The 24,783-nt window shown below is 36.8% G+C and overlaps 1 protein-coding gene across 2 annotated transcripts in view; it reads right to left on the bottom strand.

Moving 5' to 3' along the window:
• Positions 1 to 3,450: 3,450 nt before the first annotated feature.
• poc1b (POC1 centriolar protein B) overlaps positions 3,451 to 24,783 on the bottom strand; it is a 40,572-nt gene continuing 19,239 nt past the window's right edge. The window contains exons 11-12 of one of the 2 annotated variants that reach the window (XM_051884296.1): positions 4,376 to 4,594; positions 3,451 to 4,013 (exon numbers count right to left, since the gene is read on the bottom strand). In XM_051884296.1, the coding sequence (XP_051740256.1) occupies positions 3,876 to 4,013; positions 4,376 to 4,594 (357 nt within the window). In that variant the 3' untranslated portion in view covers positions 3,451 to 3,875. Of the gene's footprint in view, positions 4,014 to 4,375; positions 4,595 to 24,783 lie in introns of those variants that run through there. The other variant, XM_051884297.1, reaches the window with a different exon arrangement.

Raw genomic sequence — 24,783 nt, 5'->3', positions numbered from 1 at the left:
TTTGAGATAAGAGCACAGGGGGTTTTTGGTTAGCAGGAAAGACTTGTTTAAGGTTCTGGGGAAAAGCCAAGGAGTAAAGTATCTGGGTGGGAGGTTATTAACCCATCACACCTTTTAAATACCTCTCTTTTTTGACACTTTGAGAGTGTGTGTTAACCTAAGGGATTGTTTTTTATTCATAATTTCGTCCTAATTTCCATTGCAAATTTTCAGAGTCGCAACTGTTCGCCAAGATTCCATCCGCAGTGATAAAAATAGCGCAAATACTGCACAACCTTTTAAATATTCCAGGATAATTCTTATTAGAAATATTAACTCTTTCCTTGCCATCGACGGAAATTTCCGTCATTTGTGAGAAAATGCTTCCCCGCCATTGAAGGTGAGGTGAGAAACAAAGCCACTGGAAGGCAAGCCTGCAACCTTTAGCCAAAAAAACGTAACGGCTAATGCTAACGCTCCGCCCCCGGCGGTACGCAGGGAATGAGACCAGAGGCTGTTTTTTGAATGAATGTCAATGGATGAGAGTCGACTCGATTTCTCATGACAACATAATTTTTCGTGTTTCCTTTCCATGTTTTCACTGTTACTGATACGGTAGGGGGCGCTATTACACATCTTCTGAAAGAGTACTGAATCTCCTGATCAAAACACATGCAAAGAAGATGCAGAAACAAGCAATATCATATGTAATCATATGCATATGTAAAATAATGCGATCATCAGCATTAAACAGCATATAAATCATCTCGATTTATATCGATCTACTCCATCTATGTTTTGATCATCATTCTGAATCTGATCCAGATATGACAAAAATGCGATTTTCTCAGCTTTTTGATCAAAATGTTGCTTTTTTAGTTTATAATTAAAATTGTGACTTTGAATGAATATTTACCTAATATGTAGACATATTTTCCCTTTTTAATTATAAAAAATAATATATTTTATAAAAAAAAAAAAAAAAGTCCATGTCACTTAAATAAAACATTGTCGTTTTACATTTTTTCTTTTGTTTTGATGTCTGTAGTCATTTTAGAGGACAATAAACATTTCAAAACTCATTTCCCATGTGTGGTTGGAACAAGTTTATGTACTAGCCAAAAATAATCAAAACTGGGGTGAAGCCACCTGGATTTGGAAAACACCCCACTCAATAAACCAGGTGTGAGGACGCCTTAAAACAGGTGTGAATAGGAACGTATGCTTTAAAGGTCTTAGTGTAAGCCACAGATCTCAAGATAAGTGCATGATGGATTTATGACAAGACTAAAACAAGTGAATCCAATTCAGCCCTATAGATTTGAAGCAGCAGTTAGTTCTGGTTTTCTTTCATCTTGTACTGCTCAATCCGGGGTTTCTCTCACCATTTCGGAAACTTCAAGAAAGATCTCCGACCCACAACAGGTGTATACCTATCTTTAAACTTTCCGCTCCATAAAACCATCTATATTTGTTGAAAGGGAAAACCTCTCAACAGACGTTCCCCTAATCTAAAAAAAATGGAGCAGGTCTATTCTGTGCAGGTGGCACTGCAGAAACAATACGAGCGACCTCTTTTCCATCTTTATCTGTTCTTCCCTAGAGCAGAAGGTCAGAGGGAATTTCCTCAAAGTGCTCTGATTTAACGCCAACCCGTCCTGGCTAACAGAAGGAAGAACTAGTTCTCTGATGTCTGTGGGGGGGATAATGTTTACCTTCCCTTGCCTCATAAGCAGGCAACCACTTTACCATATGTGGGTCTTGCAAGAACCTGCATGTGCACAAATCCATAAACACACAGGCACATGCTCAAACAGGCAGCCGCACACGACATCTTTTAGACAGGCACACATGCATACATTTCTATTGTCTTCTCTTTGTTTTTCTTTCGTAAGTTGGTTGCTCTAGCCCTTTTTCAGTGCCCCACCGGAGACAAGGGACTTGTGTTGCATACAGAGAGGTCACAAGCACACCTGCTGTCTGTGCGAGACTGTGCTGCACAGGAAGTAGCTGGAGAGACGTATGGTTGTAATTTGCAGTAACAACAACAGTCACATGCTGGAATTTTTGTTGTGTATATGACAAATTCTTAAAAATATATATAAACTGGTGCTGTCAAATCGATTAATCTAACATAAAAGTTTGTAAATATATAATGTGTGTGTGTTTTTTTTTATATATATATATATATATATATATATATATATATAGTAATTTTATGGTTGTAAAATAGATATGACATCCAAAGTATATAAGGTAATACAACTAGATCTCTTTTATTAAATCCAAAAGATTTTAATTATATTTTGCTACATATAAAGGTATTTTAAAGATTTTGAAGTGTCAAAAAGTCATTCGGTTTAACCGTCCAAAGGCCAGTACAGTAATTTCATTTGTGATTAAAGTATCTTAAAATGTAATAAATGTATATATTTTTTATTCTGGCATCATTTTATATCATCATATATCAACATAGTGCAAAATGGTATTAAAATTATGTGTAGAAGTCGTTGCTTTGTTATGAAAAAAAATGTCCGGAAAAATTAATTTCATTGATGTCATTCGAAGTAACCAATATAAAGGGACCATTTTGGATCAAGTCATGCGGTCAGTATCATGTGACAGGATGTGACATCATTCAGACACCTGCAAACGACCACATGGTCATGAAGCAAAGTAACTAACTCTCTCTTAACTATTTGAAAAATTCATGTTTTCACTTATTCATACGCATGTCCCGAAACATCAGGTCATTCGGTACAACCGCTACAAAACATGGAAAATGTTGTAGTATTTAAAATATGAAATGTTTGATTGTCCTTTTGCTAGCTAGCTAGAAAGCTAACTAGCTAGCTAGCTAGATATCAGTTAGCATTGTTTGAAAAAATATTGTCATTCGGTATAACCAAAAGTGTCATTTGGTAAAACCGAAATTTTAGTTAAACCGAATGAATTTTTGGTGACAAATTTTGTCCATCTTGTAAAAATATGACAAAATCAGTGTTAACTGATTATAAACACCATATAATCTCATTGTTAACACTTAATAAAACTTCAAAATTAATGATATCTCCATTATTAAGAACCTTATTTGTCAATGACCCATATATATATATATATATATATATATATATATAATTAATAATTTCGTGTCTAAATTATTTGTTTTCACTGCTGTTGGATGCACTGTTTTTATGCAAGACTGTTGGGAAGACTTCAGCAGAGCCGCTGCACACAGAAGGATGTGGTACGCAAAGCAAACAAGCACCACTGGGCCCTTTCTGTCGATTGGCTCCCTGCTTCCGTCTGACCTCCACCCAGAGGAAAGCCACAAGGCTGCGGCTGATTGAGAAAGAGTAAACAAGACTGCGAGTGTCTCTGAGGACACTTACTCAGTCTCTCTCTCTTATACACATGCACAAACCATTCATGCTGCCTGGGACACAATCGCATCAAAGACTCAAGCTGTAATTCATTCATAATGGTCTATATTTACATAATCCATGTGATGCAGCAGACACAAACCAATTTGGATACAGTAAAAATCTGTGCATGTATGTCTATTCTTTCAGTCTCTTCCTGGAGGATGACAGCTCAAAACATGACTGGGATGTTGTCTTAGCTGCAGCTGTCCTCTTAACATGACTTTTTTTTTTGGGTGAGACTGTTGTATGATCCCTCAAATCCCCCTCCTGCCCTTCCCTCATCCTGCTTTCAGTCTTTTCATCTTGTGTCCTTTTTTTTTTGCATTGTTAAGTCCAATGTCCTCATTTGGAATGACACAGCTGGATGTCTTTAAGCTGAAATGAAAAAAAGAATAAGGGATTTGGTGTGTCCCCCTCTGCAGGTCAGAGGAAGTTACCATTGAAGTGAGGACCACTGGGGTTGGGTATCCCTCACACAGATGATCCCTCGGTTTCCTCGTCAGATCGGTCCACTTGTTGTGTCTGTTGCATAAGCAGCACCTGGTTGTCAAGGCATGTCCTCAGTTTGTCTTCAGTCAGTGTAAGACGCTCCTCGAGGACGGCAACGGTCTGAGAGACGAAAACCAACATTTTAAGGCACAATCACATAGCGATAATTCGTAGAGGTCTATTGCCATTAGTGTAGCTATTTATGAGTCACACAGCAAATCTGAGTGACTAACTTGAACTTGTTACGAAATCTGTGTGGGGAAATATTTCACCCTCACATGAAATTCCCAATTGTGTGTATTCCTAATGAAATGACTGGATTTTGCCAGTAAAAATTGTCAAACAACAGTAAATATGAACATACCTTTAAGCAAAGGTCAGATTTGACTAGGAAAAACAAGCTACATCTGATCTAATTTCCTGAGTAGATCTAGACAAAACAGCACTATTCAACAGACTTAGATGACCTAAAAGCAGTTCACCTGGGTCAGGATGTCCAACTGCTGCACAATGTTCCCCAGAGTGCTAGTAAGGCCTGATGGGATACCAGAATGCTCCGCTGCAGATGTTGTCCTGCCACCAGAAAACCTTTCTTCTTGGTCTTCATCCTCGTGTCGCATATGAGTCCGAGCTCGACCTGAGTCACTACCTGAGATGGGCTGATCTCTGCTACTTGTCCCAACATCATGGCTCCTTACATCCTGAGGAATGAGGAAACCAAAATTGAAAGTTCTGTTATCATTTTCTCACCCTCATGTCATTCCAAACCTGTATGACTTTCCTTCTTATGTGGAACTCAAAAGGGGATGTTTAGCAGAATGTACCAGGTGCTCATTTCCAATGAAACAATCAATAAACAACATAAAAGTAGGTAACATTTTAGTCTGTTCTTCACTCAAAGCTATTTTATGGCTTCGTAAGACTTCACAAAGACTACTTTTAGGGTCCTTTTTGTCATTTTTAGAGCTTGAAAGCAGGTCCCTATTCACTTTCATAGTATGTAGTGATGCACCAAAAAAATTTTATCCACAAAACTGAAACCAAAACTAAAATTTTAAGTCACCAGTGAAGTTTTTTGGCTTTTAGTATGAATCCAAAACTTTAGTATGCTCCAAGTCCAAAACAATGACAAAATTTGTATTTAGAAGATATAATCATTCAAAACTTACAGTCTGTCACTTCCGCCAATATGGATCAATGATTTTGATGACATCATGCTGCACTTCAACTTCAACATCAGATTTTCTGTCCAATCAAATGCCTTCTAGAATCGTCCCGCCCCCTACATTATAAACAGACGCTGAAGCTGCGGCTAAAATCGGTCACTTGTTCACATATTTACTATTTTTTACATGGAGAATGGCACATAGAGTCATATACAGGGGATAAGGAACGATTAAGACAGTGTAAATATGCTTTCCATTGAGGCGAATGAAGTCTGGTTTCACGTTATTGTCATGCCAGAGACACGACAGCACAGAGCGGATCATGTGCGTAAGTCGGCGCAGACCACAAAACGTATCGGACCCATCAGAATGGTGTATTTTAAAGCGATATGGAGGAGATTAGGAGGAGAAACGGTTAGAGATTAGAAGGAGACTGAGGCTTTACCAAGCTCAACAGCTTTGGCTGAGCTGTGATATAAACAATATGCTATTATCTATTTTTTAAAAAGGGGAGGAGCTGTTCGATATGTCCCGCCCTGTCTTTCTGTTTCAGTGGAAATTACGTCAACACACTTAATAATGCTGAGCGTTCCAAGACACTTCAGTGGGCCTTTAATTTAGCTGAATACCAAAACTGAAAAATAAAAAATTGGTAATTAAGTTGGGGAAAATAGGAAATTTATCTCTATATTTAGTTCAGGGTATCATGTTCTTTGTCGTAGTGAAGTTCTTCAGCAATGAGCAAACTGTCAATATTTCAGCCGAACAAATTTTACATATTGCTACTCTAGCCTCATTTTTTCATGATGGAGTGCATCCACACTGCTGCCATGTGTACCTGTTATAGCTTATCTACGTTGTGTGCATGAAATAGATGCTAAAACAGTCAAAATGTGTCATCTGAGAAGCACCAATCATTGATTTTGTCCCTAACAAAAATTTCATCCAAAACGGTGTGGATGCACCACATCACCGTCATCTTTTTTCTAACAATACATGAAAGAAACACAGAATCAGTACATGGGCCTCTGACCCTATCATGCATACAACCAAAATCTTGACCAGTTCCAGAGAAGAGAGACAAAGTGAGGAGGAGGAGGAGGGGAGGATCATACATTCCTGCCCTAATGCAGGAAGAAAATCGATTGCAGCCCCTTACTTCCTGTGCAGCGTCCTGACTTCAAAGCTCAGGCCTGAGAGACAGCATCATGGCCTAGGAAGGGAGGGGTGGAGGTGAACAAAGCTGTCAGTGTGTGGAAGGGTTGCTTCTGGGGTCCTCCGGCACCCACCAGCCACATCTGGGAAACATCTGCTAGCCTCATTTACACGCTTCACGCTCAGACCTCAATCATGCTACACTCCAAACCTAGTATCTTCTTCCGTGTGTGTTTAGTTTCTCTATCCTAGTGGAAAACAGCCCTGGGAAAATACAGTTTGTGCTAGTAGCAGTGTCTCATTTGTGAAAATGACTGAAAAGTTTAGGGTCTCCATGTATGAATGATGTGAAGGTGAAAAGTTCCAGCTCAGATTCCTCTAAATAGGGGCTTTCACACCGGGTAGTTATAGGAACCAAGTTATAGGAACTAGTAGCCACCAAGGCAGTCTCCCAAGAACTAAGGGTGCGTTCACACTTGTAAAAAAATTTTTTTTTCGGATTTTATGACGTATTGAGATTGAACTTACCGAACATCCAAAACAATGCTGTGTGCTTGGATAAATGCTCTTGTTGTGTGTGCGTAGTCTAAATATGATGGTATTTTGGCCAGCTGGGAACTCGTGAAGAGCTTATAAAATGTGTAAAGGAGTCAAAACAGCAGCGGGAATCCCTCCGTCACACACACAAATGACCTGCTGCGTGGAGACGCGCATCTGATACCTGTGATAGGCAAACTCGCGACTATGACGAGAGAAAACGATATGCATGAGGATTCTGTCCTTTTTAGGGTCTCATCTTCCTTCCTTCCATTTACATGTCTTTGGTCCGTGTTGCGTTCATATATCATTCGAACCACACCAGAGTTCATTTGGAAGTGGACCGAGACCCATCTTTTCAGCGGTCTCAGTTCGCTTGTTTGGTGCGCACCAGGGTTCGGATGGCAGCGTTCACACATATTCAAATGAACCGCACTAACAGAGCAATCGAGTTCATTTTAATCGAACCAAACATGACAAGTGTAAAACGCACCCTAAATGTTCACTTAGGACCATTTTACTGGTTGTATTCACACCGCCAGTTGGAAGTTTGAAGTGACGTAAGCCTTTGTGCGGGACTTTAATTTTGATGCTGCTGAGAACAGCTTAGCCAGAGCCTAAGCACACAACGCTCATAATCTCTGTCTTCATTAGTTTACAATCTGTTTAAAAGTCCTATCTTATACGTTATTAAATAGAGTTGTTAAACAAAGAATGTAAATGGTATACAAAAAGTATCATAGCGTTTGCCATGTAGTTGTTTTGCTTGGTCCCTTCAAAGTCACGTTGGATTTTCTCCTTAGCATAAAGGTTGCCTGGACTTCGGTGTCGGTCTAGCTATCGCTGTTTGCTATGTTCGTGGAGTAAATATGTTTTTGAATAGCTTTTAAAAAATTGCAGATGCCAGTGTTTTCCATGCGTTCGGTTAGACCATAGTCTGAAGTAGGAGCAAATTTAGTTCCCTCAAAAGGTGTTCCTAGCACTAAAATCATTCCTAGTTCCTGCGGCGCGAACCCGCCAAAAAGGGGGTACTTCCGCTAGGGCTGGGTGTTTTTTTGGATTAATTCGAATTTAATGTTTTGTCTCAATTTTATTATTTTTAAATCGAGAAATCTCGATTTTTAATAAAAATGTTAGCAAACGTTGCAATTAGACATGTTGGCAATACAGCAATGATAACGTTAAGAGAAGAAAATGATCCGACCTGTTCACTCAGCGGCTGTTCACTCAGAAATGCTTTATAACGTTAAAAAAAAATGAGACGCGGGCAGTGGAATGGGAAAAAAGCAAAGTTATTAAATGCAAGTTGAACTTTTTTTTTTTTTTACTTGACCGCTGCGTCTTTAGAATGTCGTTTCATGAGTGAGACGCTGCAAAAGACGCGAGACACGAGTGCAACAGCCAAACATGTCCGCCAAACATAAAAACAATAGCGCAATGAAATGCAAAAACCTGTAAAGAACTACTACTGTATGTTTGCTATTTCATGTTTGCATGATGAAGGCTGAAAGCTGCTGTTATTTTCTGTTTTTACAAAGCATTTGCTGTTAATAATAGCCTGCTACTGGAGTTATTTATGGCTATTACTTTTTGGCTAAGAAATATTTAGCATTTTTCTTATTTTATACTATTTATGAGTATATAGGATATGTTTAAGATAAGTTTGTACAACATTTGACTTCATATTTTATGCATATTTTCTGTGAAGATATTTAACAAATAAGTAATTTGTTTTACAATTACACCATGTTGATCACTTCATGTGTGGTGCACTTGGAATAGAACTTTTTTTTAACCAGACTGTTAATAAAGAGAATATTACTTGAATCATATTGTAGTTACGTTTTTAAGATGACTTCGAAAAATTGAAATTGAAATCATTAATTCAATCATTATAAAAAAACAAACAAAAAAATGAGATATCGCCCAACCCTAACTTCCTAATGGCGGAGTTATAGAAACTATGAAAAGGTTCATCTGGTGCGAAAGTCTCTAATGATTCCGGTTCCTTAATGGTTCCATTAAAACTGATTGGATTTTGGAGGAATGGAGGTAGATAGATGTGAGCTTCCTGAGGCGGGGTTTAAGCGGACTAAATGATTGGAGAAGTTCGGCATATGCCACCAAAATGAAGTCTGTTGTTTCACTGGAAGATTGAGTAATGATATTATGATAATAAATTACAACGTCAAGCAAAAAAGAAAAATAATAATATTAAATAATTGTAAAAAAAAATAATAATAAAATAAACTCATGAATGGATGAATGGTCCACAATAAGATCAATCATTTAGAAATAGATAGGGCGACATTTCATTTCATGCCAACTTTCACGATTATTTTAGAAAACATATTTGGAAAAAAGAAATGCCAAAGAACTGCTAAATAATGAGCTGTATGCATTCAATTCACTAAAAAAAACTGAGTATAGTAGTACAGTACGGGCACAGACCATATAATTTATTGCATAAGACAATTAATTATATGGCTTTCTAGGAAAAATTAGCAGTAACCTTTTCAAAGCAGAAACAGCTCTAACATTAAAGTTATCTTGTCATATCTAATCGCACATAACTCTGCCTTACCAAAGCAGAAAGGTCAGATTTGGCTCTGTGTTTCTTACTCAATGGGCTCAGGTTGGGCAAGAAACTAGCCTGAGTTGCAGGGTGAATGAATGACCTCTTCTTGATTGCTTCACCAGTTGCCATGACAACAGGGGTACCTGGGGTTGCTTGCAAAGAGTTACACTCATTCTGTTCCCTTGGTGACAGTGTAAGCGATATGTGAACTGACTTCAATCTTTCCTGGACCGTTCTGAGAATGTGCACCTTGTTAACAACTGTTGTGTTCAGTCAAAAACTGTGTTGCAGTCTGAAGTTTGAAGTGGGCACAGGTGGGTCAATACAGTTTGAACATATTCATTCAGCTCTGAGGCCAAACCGAGGGTCTTTATGCCAGCGCAGATATAATTTATGTCAACAGGCTTGCTGGCCGCTAAGCAGGTACTTCACTGAGCCATTGGGAATATTTATGAGCTCCCTCAACAACATCGGAAACCCCCCCCCTTTGACAACCCTTTGAAATATCACTCCGTTATTCACTGAACACCCGGGAAATGGAGCATAATGACTGGATACTTGACAAGATCAGAGCAGCTGTTGAAGTCGTGTCTGGTCGTATACTCATTAGGAAATGGGAAGACACCTTCTCAACGGCCTCCTCACAACAATATCGGCTCCTAATTAGCGCTAATATTAGAACGATGTGTCCGTGCCGGTGCGAGAAATGTCAAACGTCCTTCATTTGCAGAAGCGTATGCTTGTCCTCAAGGATAGGCACTGAAAGTCCCAAAATGGTTAGTTTTTATTTTTAAAAAAAAAATAAGAGCCCCTTCTCACTGCCACTAAAACACTGACTGATCTGGTCTTGTGACAGAAGATATTTCCTTGTCACAGGATGCCACGTAATGCCATTAAAGTGAGCTCCTTGTTCAAGGAAATCCTTATTGAAATCAAAGGAGACATCAGCTCTTTGACCTGCTTGCCTCTTCATGTCTCCATCTCTTTTTCTTTTAACAGTCTTTCTATGGATCAGAGGCTGGTTTCTGCCATGTGAAGTGTCTTCTAAAGGCTGGCTAATGGGGTTTATGCTAGTATCTGGCTCCAGAACTCAATAAGACTCAATAAGACTCGATTTTGAGACTCAACTGAGACTCTGAAGCAACTGACAGGGAAAATGGGAAAAAGAAAAGAAAAATGTTATATTCACATTCAGAACCTTTTAAAATAATGCTGAAAAGTTTGTATTGTTTTTAAGTGAATGGTTTTCTTTCGCCAATTTAGCAGATCGCTGTTTGGATTTAGGAAAATACTTAATCTATGAATGGATCATTATTACAGTGATTATTATGTTTCTAGCATGTTTTATGTTTGGCAACGTTTTTTTAACCCTAACTGATGGAGTGTGTAGCTTAAACAACCATGTAGAAAGACACATCATGGCCATATTCCAGGATGACAAGATTCATCAGGCTCAAATTGTGAAAGAATGGTTCAGAGAGCATGAAGAATCATTTTCACACATGAATTGGCACCTCTGAGTCCAGACCTTAACCTCAGTGTAAGTCTTTGGGATGTGCTGGAGGAGACTTTACAGAGTGCTCACCTCTTGCATTGTCAATACAAGATCTTGACCAAAAATTGATGCACCTCTTGGTGGAAATAACATCACAACATTTATTTCCACCAAGAGGTACATCAATTTTTGGTCAAGATCCTGTATAGGACTCAGAGGTGCCAATTCATGTGTGAAAATGATTCTTCATACTGCCTCCCAACCATTCTTTCACAATCTTAGCCTGATAAATCTTGACTTTGTCATCCTGGAATATGGCCATGATGTGTCTTCCTACATGGTTGTTTAAGAACTGAAAAGCTACACACTCTGTCTTTTAGGGTTAAAAGAACTATTGCCAAACATATGTGACCCGTGCTGTCAAAATAAGTCGGAATGCGCAAGGGCTAATTTCGAGCTATAGGCAAAACAAGTAAAAAAATGACGATTTTGGTCGAGGTTCTTACAAAAATGAGTTCATTAAGCCCTTGTCTAGGGATCCCAATGCTCCAAATAGCAATTAAATATTTAAAAGTATCTTTATTTGTACATTCTCTGAGATGAGTACCTTTCCTTTGTCCATGAAAAATGCCATTTTTCTCTGCTCGCTTCTGGACGACTGGCGCTTCCTCTCAGCACAAGTTTAATATTGTTGTAAAATGCAGCATTCCAACTTTGTGAATATTCATAGCAAATTCTCAATGGTATGAGTCTGAACCAATGAAATGTGATTTTCAAACTCATCCTGATGTAAACAAAACGATCTTACTTGCACTGACTGACAGATCCGAAGCACGCGCACAAAGACGCCACAATCCCGATATACACATATGGAAAAACAGTATTTAAAAAAAAAAAAAATCTGTCTTGGTGAGTATTCACGCAAATATTATCTGTTATGTCTTAAGTGAACATTTGGTTAACTGTCAGGGAAAAACATCTGATGTGTATTATATTAGATCCGTATGATACAAAAGGGTGTTAATATATAGGCTGTCTGTTTCAATAATGTTACTCAAACAATTGTGGATTTATGGAAAAAAAAGTTGAATATATATTTCTTCCTATAGATATGGGTTTTGACTTGGTTTGTGCCAAATTTGGTGGTATTTCCAGGGATTTTAAGGTATGGTTGCTAGATGATTTTGTTTTGGAGCCTTCAGAAAACTTGATTTTTCTCAAAATTGAGTTTGCTGACTTTATCGACTTCAAACAGGAGTCATTTTTTGTCGGTTTCCAACAAATCATACATCAATTTGAAAGTTTTGTAATAATGTTATTTTTGATAATTTGCTCATTGCGACTCATTTCACCAGCACGGGTCACATATAACATGCTAGAAAAATAATAATCACTGTAATTATGATCCATCCATAGACACGTAAGTATTTGCCTTGTAAAATCCAAACAGCGACTTTCGTTTTGGCCGGGCAGTGTATAAATATATATATATATATATACACACACACACACACACACACTCAAAAATAGACTTGTGAATTGTGAAGAGACTTGTGAATGATAAGCATTACTGTCTGGATAGTTCATTAAAGTTCACTGAAAAAAAATCACTGCACTGCTATGTCATGTTATCATATTTGCACATGTCCTACTTCACTGATTACGATGACAGCTATTTTTGCAAGCCAAGTCTGACACTTCTTTATGATATGGCGTATTTGACCCTCATGCTGGCTGGCCTAGTGGAAAAGTGAAACCAACACATGTCACTCTGAATGTAGGCCATATCCTGTCAGGGGACCAAAACCACAGCTGTCTGCATCACTGTGAGTTTCACATAGAAGGTCAGGTGATGGGTGAAGCCCAAAGAGGACCTGCTTTTGCTTTGGAGTGTATCGGTGCTCAGGAAATGGGCTTTGAAATGGGTCTTTGTCCCGAAATGAGAAACACACACTTCCGATACGAACAAACACATGCGTGTACACGCAAACCCTGACCCTGGGCTTCAAAAGCAGAGCTGTTTGGTTAGTCTTCCAGATGAAAAGATAGAAAACACAAAGCTGTACTGAAAGACTGGAATATCAGAGATGGCTCCCGCACGCTATGGTAGGGGAAGCAGACGCTTCCTTTTTCCCTCTCCGTCTGTTCTCGTATCAAACCACCGTTCGCTCGCCCACACGTTGGCTTCAGGGAAGATAAATATCCGTTTTCAGATACCACAAAACTGCAGCATTTTATAACCAGCTCTGTGACTAAGTGGTTATGTCACATTTCGATTGTGACTGAAGTGTACACCCTCATCGGGAACAACACACAACCAAAGACAGCAATAAAACCCGCAGATCGCTGTCAGTACCCTCTCATCCGCTCTCCATGAGCGCCGATACCGCCAGTGACCTGAAACCACTAAATGCCAAGTCCACAGGATATGATATAACTTGATTATGCAAACCAGGATGCACTGACAAACCTGCCTCATCAATCTGGAATAAAAAGAATGGATTTAAAAATCCGACTGAATGATGTAACATATCATTAGGGGATTCTTTGTAAGTCATTAAATTAGAATTAAAAGCATAAATTCGACTGGTGGAACTTAAATCAGAAGCCCTCGTTTGAAGAAAAGAGGGGATCCCTCCACAAAACAGGCAAAGAGGGACGATGAATGCAGGGTTCTGACCCAATTCCTATTGGAGGCACAGTTTCAGATCCCACAGACTGGATGAGTCATCAGGCGCATTCGCGCACACACACCTAAATTGTTCCAAACGCCCCAAAATCAAGTTGAAGGAAACACAAAACCGAAACGTATGGGAAATTAGAACAATGTGTCTAGAGTAAATATATATTCATCAGAAATGAAGGAGGGCAACGTGTCCTTGTGGTGAGTAGGCATTCCATCACATCTTAAACACCAAAAGAACATCAATTACCCAATAAACTCTTAATGAACATAATTATATTATATTATATTATATTATATATATATACACATATATATACACATATATATGTATATATATATATATATATATATATATATATATATATATATATATATATATATATACATATATACATACACACACACACACACATATACACACACACACACACACAATAATAATACACATAATAAAAAGTAAATCTAAGCCTTTTGAATCAGTAGCTGCTAACAAGAGAAATAGGAAAAAATGATTACAAGAATTTAGCTTTCTCCCCAAAGAACAGGAAGGGTACAGTAAAGTGACCAAGTTCTTGGAAACCATGTCCATCATTTCCCTATCCAACACATTGTACAGCATTCAAACATCTCCATTCATTTTCACTCAAGAGCCTGTGACTCACGGTGCTCAGCAGAGTCGTGATGGAAAAATTCAGCATTAAATAACCTTGTGAGAGCGACCGAAGTTCATTGCCTGAAACTCTTGTTTTGTCTGGGACGCAGCTCCTTTTGTTTGTTATTTTTTGCGCCCAGTTGCCTGGAATGCAGGCAAGGTTAAACATACAGGCTGCATTGTAGGTGGTGGTGGTGTCAACTGAGGATGTGTAGGATGAAATTTAGCCTCTCGAAGTAGGCAAAGATGAGTCACTGTGAGAAAACTGAAGGTTAAGTCTTGAAGGTGCAGTTTATGCACTATTTTAATTTGCCATAACAAAGACACAAACAGAAATTCGTTTACTATCCTCAGGTAAAATGCTACTGTAGGAGTGGATAAAAATATAGACCTTAAAAACAGGCTTAACATGACAGTCGGTCTCAGTGTTGAGCAAAAAAGACAATGAAGCTAGCTAAGCTACCAACTATTCAAAAGCACAAATTTGTTTACACAAACTAGCTACACTGAAAAAAAAAAAATGGGGTAGAAACAATTTTCACTCAGAAATTACTAGTAAACTTCACAAACAATTGGAGTGGTGCAGGAATGACGTCAGAACACGGAAGACTAATTCGCCAGTACTTCCCTCAAGATTTGCCTATGGGTTTTTATAATGGGGTTTTTCAAGATAAGATCTGTGGTAAACATAAGTTGACAACGTTTTGTTCTACAACAGAAATTACACACACCCATATTGAAAACACGAATTTTGAAGCAGATAAAAATTTATATTTTTAAGAAGTAACATTTAGGGGGTGTGTGTAATTTACGTTGTAGAACCAAACGCCCAAGTATCGTCAACTTATGTTTACCACAGACCTTATTTTACTCATAAATTGAAAAAAAAAAAAAAAAACATAATAAAAACCCATAGGGAAAAACTCGAAGGAACCAGCAGCGAATTCCAAGTCTTCCGGGTTTTGACGTTATCCCTGCACCACTCTATTACAAAGAAATGGCAAGTAACACACTTAATTAAATGTGAAATTTTGAAGTAGAAAAACTGAATTTTCTTGTAAAACGTACTCAAAAAATCTTTAAAAGTTCGAAAAATCAATTTTTACAGTGTAGGTACAATACAAGACAAGACAAAAGCTACATGCAATAAGCTACTTTTTTAGTAATTATGAAACTAACAATACTTTACATTTCTTATAAAACAGTACAAATGATTCAGACTTGAACTTTAAGTGATTCAGATGGAGTTTTTGACCAATTTGTTGACCAACTGACTCAAAAGATTCAAAAGTCATTTGTGATTCACTCACGAATCGAACATAGCTGTTTCTGAGTTGACAGAAAATACAAGACTTGATTGCTGAAATACTGTCACTGAAAAACGTTACATTGTAGCAAGTTTGTCGACGCTACCCCGCTATATAATCAATACAATAATAAAAATTAATCAGCAGACAAAGCAAGTTCAGCGTACAGTAGGGGTGCAACGGTTCTCTGTAAAAAAATCGAACCGTACCATTCTCCACTTACGGTTCGGCACACACTTGCACCGCGGTTCATCTCGAATGACAACGCATCTATAAGCTAATATGGTTTCTTGAAAATAGCAACATGGAAAACAGACATACAGAGTTCAGATAATGTATGTTTCAGTCGATGGATGCACATTCTGACTTCCCAAAATGTTACAACAGCGATCATCAAAAAACATTCACTCTTTGTAAACTTTGTTCAATGCGCGTGCCGTATGCTCTAATGTCCAGTCACTTGCACCGTCATCACCCGGGTGTTGATAGCGCGTCAGCGCAGGTGAGACCTGAACAGCACACGTTGCTATCGGTGTTTAAACTAAACTCATTTAAGCCTCGCTGATTTAAACATTCAAGAGCAAGACGCAAAAGAGAACTCGTGCGCGCTGTGAGAAGATTTGTGTGCGCTCATCCGAAGCGCGCACACGCTTATTTCAGACAGTGCGCAAATACTGAGTTCTCTTTCAAGTCTTGCGCTTCAGCGGACAAATTCATACAAAAATTATGTCAGCATGCCCGTCTTGGCGAGTATCCTAGCAAACATAGTCGGTTATGTCTTAAGTTAACATATAATAGTCGAGAAAGACATCGCATGTGTAACAGTATATTACTGGATCGTACATGTCTTAAAGGGAAAAAAAACTATTCCTGCTGCCTGTGTTTTTAATGTTAAATCAAACAACAAATGACAAAGAAATCACTCACTGCTCTTGATTGAATAGTTTTTGTAACTTCAATAATGATTAATTTTTATTTAATTTATACAGTGAAGATAATATGCAGTGTTATTTTATATTTGATTACTTTATCCATTTTCTGTACCTGAAAACTACTGCTAGATACCTGAAAAACCTGAAAAGCACTGTTTATTTTATTTGAATATTTGCTCTATTGTATTTATTTGTGCTGTTGCTTGTAGTTTGATTAGGTATTTGTTCTTATTTTCTTTATTTTTAGACAATAGTCCTATTTCCCGGAACATAGCACATACCGAACCGTACCGAAACCGTGACCCCAAAACCGTGATACGAACTGAACCGTGAGCAATTTGAACCGTTGCACCCTTAGCGTACAATCTAAACTCTACAGTCCAAATATAATGCAAGGCAGAGAAAAGTGTGTGTTTGGCTCAGGTCAGCTCACTGTGGTGCTGCTCGTAGCAGATACAAATTGATGCTCGTTGTGGCAGCCGTAATGTTTCTGAGCAGGAAACCATTAACATGGCATTACGCGGCGGATGGAGGGCAGGAAATTAAATTCGGCTGACTTTGAGTAACTGATGTCACAGTTCTCCCTGTGGGTAATTGATTATTACTCCCTTCCGCTGGCTAAGAGCACCCTGGATGTGGGTCATGCAGGGATGAGGAAAACAGAGAGGTGTGGTGAGTTTAAATCTGAATTATTTGTTCACTAATCAGACTGATTCAGTTCTTGAGTTCAACTCAATGATTCAATCTGATTCCAGCGTATTTTATGATACTTTCAGCTCCCCGTACTATACTTAATTCCCTGTATGTATACATATATTTATATACATATATATATATATATATATATATATATATATAAATTGATCAATGACGTGACTGGTCATTTTTTTGTCCAAAGGCCTTAATAATAATAAAAAAAAATAAAGATATGACATCCAAAGTATGTAAGGTAGCACAACTAGATCTCTTTTATTGAAAAACAAAAACAAAAGGTTTTAATTATATTTTGTTACATATAAAGGTATTTTAAAGATTCTGAAGTGTCAAAAGGTCATTCGGTTTAACCGTCCAAAGGCCAATACAGCCATTTCATTTGTGATTAAAATATCTATAAATGTAATAAATGTATATATTTTTATTCTGGCATGATTTTATAACATCATACATCAACATAGTGCAAAATGGTATTAAAATTATGTGTAGAAGTCGTTGCTTTGTTATAAGAAAGAATGTCCAGAAAAATGAATTTCATTGATGTCATTCGGAGTAACCAATATAAAGGGACCATTTTGGATCAAGTCATGCGCTCAATATCATGTGACAGGATGTGACATCATTCAGACACCTGCAAAGGACCACATGGTCATGAAGCAAAAGTAACTAACTCTCTTTTAACTAATTGAAAAATTCATGTTTTCACTTGCTCATACGCATGTCCTAAAACATCAGGTCATTCGGCACAACCGCTATAAATGGAAAATGTTGTAATATTTTAAAAACTTGTACTAAATATAAAATGTTTGATTGTCCTTTTGCTAGCTAGCTAGCAATCTAACATCTAGCTAGCTAGATATCATCCTGTTAGCATTGTTTGAAAATATCGTCATTCGGTATAACCAAAAGTGTCATTCGGTAAAAATGAAATTTTGGTTAAACCGAATGACTTTTTTGGTGACAAATTTTGTCCATCTTGTAAAAAATGACAAAAGCAGTGTCAATTGATTATAAAAACCACATAATCTCATTGTTAACACTTGATAAAACTTTTAATAATTAATTATATCTCCATTATGTTTTTTTATATATAAACATCATTATATAAGAAAAATATCCCTCATAAAGTACTAATATAAATATAGAAAATTTACATATTTGGATTTCATAGACCCCCAAACCATTTATAGAAAAACTTGGTTACTGCCAGGCTACATAAGCAAGATGAGAAAAAAAAGAGAGAGAGAGAGAGAGAGAGAGAGAGAGAGAGAGAGAGAGAGAGAGAGAGAGAGAGAGAGAGAGAGAAGAGAGAAAAAGAGGCAAAGTCCAACAGCATTGGAAATCCAGAACTGCAATAAAAAACACAAGCTGCCCAATGAGCCCTAAAGCACCATGCTTATCTTGGCTTTTATGCACAACCCTACTGATCTTACAGCCAATGATTAACGCCAGGGTCAACAGCCCACTGACTGTAAAAGCTTTGCTATCAGCAGGAGATATCACGCCGCCAACTGACACCTCATTGAGACGTGTGGGATCCAACCCCCATCGGCAAACTGTTCACACCAAGAGAGAGTCCACATCCTTTCTTCTGCTTTTTGTGGCTTCATAATCAAATGTTATTTTATGCGTAGAATAAAAAAGATAAGAAAACACTTGCACAAGGTTAAATGGGAACATGATGTACTACCATGCTGTAAAAATGTTTGACACATAAAGGCCGTGTGCTGTACATGTGGCACATTGTGCAATCATAAGTGACAGTGGGAGATCTGATGGTGTTAATAGCGTTGTCATATAAAACGGTCATAAAATGTGTGAAAAGAAACTGGGACAAACGTTATATGACATGCAAGTCATTGATTGTTAAAGTTACATTACGATGAAAGTGGCCAACATTGATTAAATCTATGTCCGACAGTTCACCCCAGTGCTCATTTTCCTAATTTCAATACTGTCTAATTGCTTGCAATTTTTTATTATAAATAAAATAATTTAAAAATATAAAAAATACAAACAATCAGCATTAATTAAAAAAATAACATGTTTATGAAATTAGACAAATTAATAAAAAATTAAATGTTTTATATATATATATATATATATATATATATATATATAATTTAATTATATTTAATATAATAATATTTATATAAATTAAAATATATATATAAAGTTGAACTACAAAAAACAACACTAATAGCACAAGAAGCTGCAAATTATTAATAATAAGAAATATAATAATAGTAACAATTGGCATATTATGTAATTCAATGAAAAACTATTTTTTGTCCCAGCCTGTCGCCATCCTCACTGCACTTCCACTTATTTTAAGGTGCAGTCAGCACATTTGTTTCCGATCTCACCGCCTCTATTTCTCGTTCTTCCTCTCTCTCCATCACCCACTTCTGCTTTAATTTTTAATTCTCTTGCTCAACGTCGACTGTGCACAGCTGTGGTTCAGACAGAGCCAGAATACTGTGGATTTTCCATTTAAGAGTGGAATATATCAGAAATGACCTGGTCCAAAGCCCATGGTCTCTCAACTGATCCAAATCCATTTGCAACAGAACACTGCGATTAGTGAGGCACGACCCGCTGTTCACAAAATTGTGACGTGGTGGTGCTGAAATGAGATGAGTTGGTGACACCTCAAATGCTATCAGATGTGAACTCGCGAGAACTTTTGCTGTGAAGTAGAATGCTGAATGCTAAAATGGAAAATAGGTTGGAAAAGGAACAGAAGCTGAGTGGTGGTCCCTGTGTTTAAGGTGTAGTTGATAATTGAAAAGTGGTGTGGCATATAACCTGGCATATAATAATTCCATTAGAGCCATGCTTAACCATATTCAGCACTGGCACATAGGTGTTAGCATTGAAGAGAGTAGCCGAATCAAGAAAACCCCCATCGCGTCATTCACTTCAACTCACCACCGTCATCCCGTCCACTCTAAAAAAAAAAAAAAAAAAAAAAAAACTCTACTTACCTTAGAGATGACAGCAAGAGACATGCTACAATTCAGTTTTATTGAAGGAAATGTATAGACTTCAGAGAGCCCGAATACACAATAACAGGGTGGAAAATGATCACGTCAAGGTTGGTTATTTGTAGTTATTGGTCCTACACAAACAGTTGAGTTTAATAAATATGCCTATAATGGCTAACGATGAATGGTTGCTTTTTTTTAAGACAGCCTAAATGTTAAATGAGTTTAACACAAGGCAAGCAGACCGCATATTTATGACCTATTTTTAGCGGCATTAATTATAGGATTTGACTGTTTTTGATCACATATACAGTACACAAAAAGTTTTGTTAGAGTGTGTTCACACTTGTGGTTTGGTTCTCTTCATTCTTTTGGTCCAGACCAAAATAAGAAAACAATACATTTAGTCATGGTTCGCCTAGCATTCACGCTGTCATTTTTAACACCAAACCTAAAGATACACACACAAAAAAAAAAAAAGATGTATATGGGTCAATGACGTGACGCTATTTTTTTTTTTTTTTTGTGTCCATATGGTTATATCTAAAATTTCTGGTTTTAATTCATGAATATTTGGGGGATGATTGCAAAAACGTCAATGTGGTGTAACCGTAAAAACTTTGTACCAAATAATTAATCTTGTTTAAAAAAGGTGAAATTCTCAATAAATAAATTCTCAATAATAATTCTCAGTAAATAAAAGTAAATGGAACACCATTGTTCTGGATATTATAATTAATTTGGGAAATCATGTGAGTCAAGTCAAATTCCTGAAGTGTCAAGGTGGTGTAACCACCTTTTAAAGGAGCCATTTTGTTCAAATTGTGCAAGAAGACCATGTGACATGAGTATTAACTTTTTAAAATATTCCCTCCAAGGCCATGTGCTTACATAGGTGTCCATGATAATGCCTGTCAAATTTGATTTTGAACTGAAATGTCAAATGGTGTAACCGGTTACACCATTTGACTCCTATTACAAGCCTTTCTGTTATAGGGGCCAATTTAGTCAAATATACCTAGTTTATGATGCTGATTAAAGATATAATATAAACTAAACTACTATTTGAAACCATTTCAAGTGTTTTTTTTATTGAGAATTTCACCTTTTTTAAACAAGATCAATTATTTAGTACAAAGTTTTTACGGTTACACCACACTGACATTTTTGCAATCATCCTCCAAATATTCTCTCAAAATGAATTAAAACAGACTTGGTCCTCAAAAAGAGAATGTATGCAAGTAATTTGCTAATTTATTTTGAAATTTTAACCCTTTTAAATTTAATTAAACCATATGGACACAAAGTTTGCGACGGAACTTGTCGAACATCCAAAACAATGCTATGTACTGAGCTAAATGCGCTCACTGTATGTGCGTACATATGATGGTATATGATGGCGCTGACAACTTGTGAAAAGCTTATAAAATGTGTAAAGTAGTCAAAACAGCGGCAGGAATCCCTCAGTCACAAACACAAATGAAGATCTGTTGCAAGGAGACGCGGTTCTGATGCCTGTACCGAACTGTGATCGTTACTAAAATGATGAGAAAAAACTGGTATGCTTGAGTATTCTGTCCTTTTTAGGGTCACATCTTGAGACATCATGTCCTGTTTTTTGTTTTTTTACATGTCTTTGGTCTATGTTGCGTTCATATTTCATTCGAACCGCACCAGAGTTCATTTGGAAGCAAAACGAGACCCATCTTTACAGCGGTCTTGGTCCACTTGTTTGGTGCGCACCAGGGATCGGATGGCAAGTGTGAACACACCCTTAAAGGGATAGTTCACCCGAAAATGAAAATTTTGTCATTATTTACTCACCCTCAAATAGTTTCAAACCTGTATGAATTTCTTTGTTCTGCTGAACACAAAAGATGATATTTGAAAGAATGTCAGTAACCAAACAAATCTCGCCCCCGATTTACTACCATAATAGTACTATGGTAGTGTGTGTGTGTGTGTGTGTGTATTATATATATATATATATATATATATATATATAAAGTTGCCCTATTTTTGGGTACCTTTAAGTAATATATTTATAACATTTAAAAGGGAAAAAAAATAAATTCTCTTGAGAAATTAATTAAACTGTTCATCATTATGTAGTCTTCATATTTACTATGGACTAAAGATTTGTTCTTGCACTTTCTCGCCTGCTTGTTTTTCTGTTCCCCACTGAGTCGAATACTGGCAGACGGGCTGCGTCCCTCGCAGGAGTCTGTCGTGCGTCTATTTGTATCATTAACCTATTTTAAATCCGCTTTCAAAGAATTATCCACTTTTTAAAATATTTACCCCTCTCTCCAACACAAATGACGCACTCAGCTGGCATGGAAGTAATCATTTCCGCATTACAGTGCTTAATACATAAAACAAATAAGTAGAACAGGCTGAAACATAAAACGTCCTAAGCATGAGCCAGTAATGAATACCAAATGCTGCATTTAATCTGCAAATCAATAGATCAAAAACACATACAAGTTTAATCCCTTTTTCTCAAAAGCAGAGTGGAGTAGAAAGTGTCTTAGTATGTATTTTTCACTATTCCCTGCTTATAAGCTTGCAGCACTGCGGCAAAGAGTGTGGACGGAATGAAAGTTCAGCAGTTTGATTGACAGCTACAGCAGCAGGTGGCGTGAGGTCCAGCTGAGCCGGTGCCCTTCACCGAGCTCCGTCAGGGAGCCTCAGCCTCAGCATGCCACCTCTCAAATCCACCATTACTCCCTAAACCGGACAGACAGAACCTTCACGTCAAATCAGCCTGAGAGCAACATGGGCTGGCGACTCTGTTGTTCCTAAGAAACACTGTTCCACAAGGCTGATTCAAAAGGTAGACATTTTAATTACTCTGCGTTCTAAGATACCTAATTTTAGCCAAGTTATAGATTCAACCACTATTTTTGTGCGTTACATATTTTAATTAGGGATGCAATAATAAAATTATGGCTGATAATTATTTTCATTTTACAGCTGATAACTGATAAATTCTACACTATTTTGCCTAAATAAAAAAAAAAATTAAAAAAAAATTAAAACTAATAACACTAATAAACTTAAATTATTTTTAATTTATATAAATCATTTTAAATGATACAAATGAATCAATAAGTTTAAAAGATACAAAATAATAATAAATGTATTATTTAAAATTATTGATTTGCATTATTAAAAATGAATGACTATTTTTTTTTTTTTTTTTTCTAAATTAAAAAAAATATATGGGTCATTGACAAATAAGGTTTTTAAAAGTATAAAAAACATAATGGAGATATACAATTTTTTGGAGTTTTATTAAGTGTTAACAATGAGATTATGTGGTTTTTATATTCAATTAATGCTGCTTTTGTCATTTTTTACAAGATGGACAAAATTTGTCACCAAAAAAGTCATTCGGTATAACCAAAATTTCGGTTTTACTGAATGACACTTTTGGTTATACCGAATGACGATATTTTCAAACAATGCTAACAGGCTGATATCTAGCTAGCTAGCTAGCAAAAGGACAATCAAATATTTTATATTTAATACAAGTTTTTAAAATATTACAACATTTTCCATGTTTTATAGCGGTTGTACTGAATGACCTGATGTTTCGGGACATGCGTATGAGCAAGTGAAAACATGAATTTTTCAAATACTTTGCTTCATGACCATGTGGTCCTGTGCAGGTGTCTGAATGATGTCACATGATACTGACCGCATGACTTGATCCAAAATGGTCCCTTTATATTGGTTACTCCGAATGACATCAATGAAATTCATTTTTCTGGACATTCTTTCTTATAACAAAGCAACGACTTCTACACATAATTTTAATACCATTTTGCACTATGTTGATGTATGATGTTATAAAATCATGCCAGAATAAAAAATATATTCATTTATTTCATTTTAAGATATTTTAATCACAAATTAAATGGCTGTATTGGCCTTTGGACGGTTAAACCAAATGACCTTTTGACACTTCAAAATCTTCAAAATACCTTATGTAGCAAAATATAATTAAAACCTTTTGGATTCAATAAAAGAGATCTAGTTGTACTACCTTACATACTTTGGATGTCATATCTTTGTTTTTTAATTATTATTATTATTAAGTCCTTTGGACAAAAATAATGACCTGTATATATTTTGAGTTTAGTTTGGTTTGGTTAAAAACTACATTTTACAGGGATAAAATCAACAGATACCAATATAAAAAAAAGTTTTAGAGCCCATCCACACGGAGACGCGTTTAGCTGTACACGTAAAAATTTTGTATCGTATCGGCGTTTTGGGTGCCTGAAACTGCTATTTTCTGAAACCAGGTCCCAGAGTGGATAAATCTGAAAACGACAACCTTGCGTTTTCGTGTACAGCCAATCCACATATTTTGTGAAAAGATCACCCCACATCTTGACCCACATGCTCCTAGTCTTCTTCACCGTTTTTTAGTGTATCTCTGTGGCAGAATTACAGTGCCACATACTGGTCTGGCATGTATATTACATCATTTTGAGTCGGTTTTAGTGGTTTTGTGTGTACGCAGATATTTCTTGAGATGACGCTGTGTTTACGGAAATTTTTTTAGAACGAGGAAAAAAAGATCGGATAGGGTTGACTTCGTGTGGATGTGGCCTTATATTAAATTTGAAAAAGCTCTAATATCTTCCGATAACCAAAATAGTACAGATAT

Source organism: Ctenopharyngodon idella, chromosome 24 (genome assembly GCF_019924925.1).
Source record: "Ctenopharyngodon idella isolate HZGC_01 chromosome 24, HZGC01, whole genome shotgun sequence".
NCBI lineage: Eukaryota > Metazoa > Chordata > Actinopteri > Cypriniformes > Xenocyprididae > Ctenopharyngodon > Ctenopharyngodon idella.
The sequence above is the reverse complement of the archived record's forward strand: the minus strand, read 5'-3'. Positions and strand labels throughout refer to the sequence as shown.